Source organism: Folsomia candida, unplaced genomic scaffold (genome assembly GCF_002217175.1).
Source record: "Folsomia candida strain VU population unplaced genomic scaffold, ASM221717v1 Fcan01_Sc044, whole genome shotgun sequence".
In the NCBI taxonomy this organism is placed as follows: Eukaryota; Metazoa; Arthropoda; class Collembola; order Entomobryomorpha; family Isotomidae; genus Folsomia; species Folsomia candida.
In genome coordinates this window covers 450,159-456,158 of record NW_019091236.1, presented here as the reverse complement: position 1 = coordinate 456,158, position 6,000 = coordinate 450,159, and the positions used below count along the sequence as shown (strand labels likewise).

The window sequence follows — 6,000 nt, the reverse complement described above, 5'->3', positions numbered from 1 at the left end:
GCAAGGGGGCGTGGCACAACTCGGGAACACTTAATTTTACCCTATTTCATCTATGGATTAAATTGCACTAAGAATCACATTTTACCCAGACCACACCCCCTGGCGCCCAGGGGGGTGGCCCGATTGACCCCAAAAGTTGACAGGAGCCTCCACCTGGGGTTACATTTATGATGCCGGTGTTGGTTTTATTTAGCAAATTTTACTTTCACCGGTTTAACAAATCCTTCCAACAAAAAAGTCGTACAATCTGATGCCCTATATGACTCCGTAAATTTTCAAACGTCAAAAAGGTGGACGATGTCGGGTCACTTTCGAATACAGCAAGGCCAGAAGTAGGCTATGATCGAAAAAGATCAACCGGAACAGCCGGTGGCGAGTGGTGGCGCCCATTGAAACTTTTGTCAATGCATCCCAATGGTTTCTGAGATTTCTATAGTCTTGTTACTTCAAAGCCAGAGATGAAAAATTGATAGAATTTTTCAACAATGATAATGGACTAGTACTCTACTCATTCAGTGCAAAATTTACCCCATAGTTCACCTTCAGTTTTTGGCCACCAAATCATAGGTCCTGGCCCATTGTGCATAAGTGGGAAAATGTATCCTCGGAAGAAAACTGGAAGGACCTGTTTCTCGATGAGCTAACGGTTCCGGGTAAACTGAGGAGTTTGACGATTAACATGTGCGTAGAGCTGTTCACATTCATTTATTTAAAAGTGAAAATTATTCATTCATTATTCACTACCTTGACGTGAATAAAGAGAGAATAATTAATTATTTATTTATTTGGTATCAATTTATCTGGCAGAAATAAGTAGTCACTCAATTCATACTCATGAAGAATTAATGAATAATCGTGTTCATTAATCATTTTTCATGGGGTGTATTGCGAAATCCATCTAATTAATCGAATTTGAGACACAATGAGTAAGAAATGGATAATGATTAATGATTAAGTCTTCATTGTCATATTTTGAATGAGTAAATAATGAATGAATATTTTTTTTACTGAAATGAGTTTTAAATGAAGAAATATTTTTTGAATAGGTCCTATTCAGACAAATTCACTAGGCCCCACCCCATCACCTCTTTGATCCTGCGAATCCTCACGGTTTTCCGCCACGTGGAAAGCCTCACACTTTCTGACCTACCTGACTGGGTTTTGGAAGAAAATGCCATCCCACTGCGCAGACTCAAATCTCTCGCCGTGATCCGAGCGTTTTATTATGAGCGAACCGGGCCGCCGAGTCCGGTAAAAAACGTTGCGAATTTTTCGCACGTTACCCGGCTCGAGGTCAACCCGCAAATCGGGGATAACCCCGAAGGTCAACCTAACCTCCTCGACATCCTTGCCCCCCAGTTAAAACACCTCTGCATCTCGTACGTTCCCGCCTTTCCCACATGGCCGGACCATCGCAGGGAAGACTTACGCGTCCCGATCCTCCCAAAGTTAAAAGTTTTAAAGATCGTAAGGAAAGACGAGGACGAACTGTATGCAAAAGACGGTATTTTGATTCGCGACATTTCGCTAAAATTTGCGACGGAGGAGTTAATCTATGCTAAACAGTTTCCCGTCCTGGAGAGGTTAATTGTGCGGATGGAGTTTCCCGTTACCCCAGAGATGGGGGACTGGGGAAGGGAAAACTGTTCCCCGGAGGGGGTCAGGGTATTCATGTGTAGCACATTTTTGGCCAAGGGAATCTCGCCTTGTGAGACGCTGAGAAGTTTGGACATTTCGTTTCCGAGTGAGCAGGATTTGCGGTGTGGATGTCGCGATGAGGTTAGCGTTTGTACCTGCGAGCAGGCCGAGTTTTATGAGAAGGTTGCAAGAACCTTTCCGAACGTGGGGTGTGATCTGGTTGAGAAGAGGAGGAGAAAGGAGAGGGTGAGAAAGTTCGAAAAGTTTGTCGAATTTGGAAGCAAATTTGGGTTTTTGAGGGATCCAAAGGTTCGCGAGATTAGGACGGATTTCTATGAGGAGATGAAGTTTAATGTGGAATAGATTTGTAAAATTTTGGAATTAAAGGGTAAAAATTAAAAAAAATATATTATAAATATGTTACGCATTTATCAAAGTTATGCTTTAATAAATAGATACTTACATATCTACAAAAATTATTATGTGTCTAATAATTAGCCTACTCTTAAGAAACTGGTACTAAATCATTACTGACAGGAGTACATTTGCATATGACTCTACCGCCACTGATAATAAGGAGGGTTTACCGTTCAGTAATGTAGCATTGACAAATTTACGACTCAGGAAATAAACTAATATGTAGGTTGCTCCCAATCCGGTAGGAAATTATTACCAAATCAATATCAGTACGGAGTTTTTATGTACATTGTTAATAATCTGATATAGTTACGATTTCTCGGTATTAAAGTTGCTACCAATTGGTATTAATATTATATCGGTCCGTAAGAATTTGCTACTGATGTGGTAAAACTTTAATACCGAGCTACTACTGGACGGTAGTAGTCATCAATACCGCTTTGGTAAAGTCACATATGTGTGAATACCGCTTGGTATTATTTTAATATTGGATTTCTAAGATTGTATGCCACTACCAAGTTTTTAGGAGTACATACATACCTCCCAGACTTCACTTCTATTTTTGTAAATACAAATTTAGGTATGGCAACTTTAAGAGATTAGTACTTATAACCCTTTAATCCCCATGAAAGAACAGGATAGAAAAATGAGCCCAACAAAAGTCTAGTTTAATACCTTCCTTTGTCTAAATAAGGTTGTTCATAAATTACGTACGGTAATAATTGCCATTTTCTGGACCTCCCATTTACCATGTGTAACATCCCGGGTGAAAATCGTGTGTCGAATTTGACATAATTCGACACAACTGCCCGGACCTATGGTTTGTGCAGAAAACGTATGAACGATTCTGCATAAACCTTCTGACAGGTATATTCTGCAACAAGGTTTTGCACAATTATGCATAATTCTGCATATTTTATGCACAAATTGTTTCACCATAAATTTTCTGCGTAAAAACCAGCCAATTCTCTTAATAAAAACCAGCCAAATTTATGCGTAAAATCCCTTAAATTTTTCACCTGGGATACATTTCCATCATCCGATGGAAATTTACACCCCCCTCCCTCGCGTCACGCGTAACTTATGCACTCCCCCAAACAGAAAAGGCAACTTTTTCACAAAGGTTGTCACAGTACAAATCCCTTTTTAAGGGCGAAAAAGGGTTAAAGGTCAAAACGGGGTTTCATTTATTAAATGTATTCTCAGCTAGTTGCACATTTTTCTTAAAATGTGTTGAATACTATTTATAGTATTCAACCAGCGCCCGATCTTGGAAATTTGCTCCCGGGGCAAGATCGCGACGGCGCCCCTATGGAGGAAATTCTTCACGTGGTATCTACTTTGAATACTTTTGCCGACACATTTTTGAAATGATTTTAGTGTTCCACGTTAATGCAGATTTAATTTTTTAAAACGATTTGTATTTTGCTATACTTATAAAAGGCTTTTTAGGGATCTATCAGTAGTTGCTTCTTTCGGTCAACTCAAACTGTGAGGAATTAGCTACATATCAGCAGTAAAACTTCTGTTTCCATACAAAATTACATGCTTAGCTTAAAGCTAAAAATTACATTAAGGACTATATTTAAATATGAAACAATAAATTTGTATTGCCTTAGTCTAGTATTGCTTTTCTAATTTTGGCGAATATCCTGGTATTTATGTGTCCAGAACTGTTTTTGAGATAAAAAATGCATGTTTTGGAGCTAATTGAATTGTTTTTATAATTTACAAAGTTCTAAAAAAGATAACTTGTTCTAGAATTAAGAAAATACTAAAAAATTTACTCGAGCTCAAAGCCACTGTTTAATGTATGTACATACGTCCAATAAGCAAAATAGGTATATAAAAAATAATTCAAAGTAAATGTTTTTACGATGTATTTAGGGCCAACCGCCAACCGCCCTATGTATTTTTTCCTATTGAAAAAAATAGTGGCCCCCTCTTACATAAAAAGTAAATACGCTCTAAATTCAATATTATATACATACATACGTAAACCTATAGCGTATTTATTTATTTTTTTAAAGGGACAATCTTATTTTTAAGGGTACAACATTTATGCATAGTGAACTTCTTATATGAACCGGATCATATATAACTTTGTTAATGTTTTCAGATCATTTTTCGAATTATGACGTTCCTCCCCACCCGCGACTTGGAATCTGCCTCTCTCTTCAACCCCACGTGGGAAGCGGAAGCTCTCAAACATCTCCTCACCCGAAACCCGGTCGACCTGATCCTGCACGCGGTCTATAGTTCCACCGACCTCGTCCCCTTTTCCGCCGTGTGTTCCAAACACATCAAAATCTTGACTCGACCCAACTACTTCCTAGAAATCGAGGGTCTATTTATGCTTTCAGAGTGTTTAATATTGGCCTCCCAGTGGCAGGCTCCCACGATTTAAGGTCGGTGACCAAGTTACAAATTAATCTGAGGATTGACGACAAACTCGAATGGGACGATTGTCGCGTGGTCAAACTTTTTGAATCATGCACAAATTTAAGGAAATTGCAATTCGAACTTACTTTGCGCTATAATCGTGCATATTTCGACATGGTGAAAGACTAGAAAGCATTGTTTCCCGATAAGCTAACCTGCCCGCCGAAATTGAACAGTTTGAAGGTCACAATGCACGGTTCGGACGGTTGGCCGGGCCCTGAATTGAACTTTTTGATGTTGCTAATTCTCACGATTTTTCGCCACGTGAGGAATCTGAGATTGTGTCACGTGCCTGACGGGGTGCTGGAAGACGATAATGTTTCCCTAGCAAGACTCGAATCACTGGCTTTGATACGATCATATTATTCGGACTGGGACCCGCCCCGGCCGGTCAAAAATGTTGCGAATGATGCCAATATTACCCGCCTGGAAGTTAACCCTCAAATCGAAGATAGTTCCGAAGGTGAACCGAACCTTTTGGACGTTCTTGCCCCTCAGTTAGAACATCTCTGCATCTCGTACGTTCCCGCCTTCCTCACGTTGGGGGACCATCACAAGCAATCCCTAGTTATTCCATCCTGCGCAGACTGAAGGTTTTAAAGGTTTCGCGAGACCAAGGAAAACTATACGCCAGCCGTGGCAGCTGGCAGCGCGACATGGCGCTAAAGTTTGCGACAAAAATGGATAACTTTGAGTTAGTGTATACCAAACAGTTTCCCGTACTGGAGAGGTTAATTGTGCGTTTGGAGCTTCCCTTAACCCCGCGTTCGTCAGGATGGGCGAGGGCATTCTGTAGTACGAAGGGAACCAGGGACTTCTTGTGTTGCACGTTTCTAGCGGAGGGTCTCGTATCTTGTGAAACTTTGAGAAGTTAGGACATTTCATTCCCGAGTGAGGAGGACCTTAAAATTTGGTCGTGTAGATGTGACGATGAAGTTAACCTTTGTAATTGTGAGGAATCCGAGTTTTATAGAAGGATCGTAACAACGTTTCCAAACTTGGGGTACGATGTTGTGGAGAAGTGGAGGAGAAAAGAGAAGATGAGAAAGTTCCAAAATTTTGTGAAATTTGGGAAAGAAATTGGTTTCCTTAGTCAGCAGAGGGTGGCTGATATTTGGAAAGATTTTGCGGAGACGATGAAATTTGAAGGTGGGATTGATTCAAAAGATTTAAGGCAATTTATAGATTTGTAAAATATTATGCAAATTGCAAGTACAATTAAATTACCTACATACATGTAAATTTAAGTTATATCATTAATTAATCATTGCTCAATTATAGATGTTTATTGAGTCACGATAAATATTTCAAAACAACTTATCTTGGATAACATATGTGATTCAACAAACCTTGTGCCAATATATTTAAGGTGGATCTAGGTTTTCAAATCCGTTAATAATTTAGTTACAAATTAATAATGATCAATTTAAGTACATAGCCTAAATGATTTACATACATATGTACAGCATAGATAAGCAATATTGTGACACTTTTGAACAAATA

At 39.3% G+C, this 6,000-nt stretch overlaps 1 protein-coding gene across 1 annotated transcript; it reads left to right on the top strand.

The window, feature by feature from the left end:
• Window positions 1-549: 549 nt before the first annotated feature.
• Window positions 550-2,019, top strand: LOC118433217. Its single transcript, XM_035844912.1, has 2 exons — window positions 550-681; window positions 1,047-2,019. Coding segments are annotated over exons 1-2 (957 nt in total). The 5' UTR covers window positions 550-679; the 3' UTR covers window positions 2,002-2,019.
• The last annotated feature ends 3,981 nt before the right edge of the window (window positions 2,020-6,000 follow it).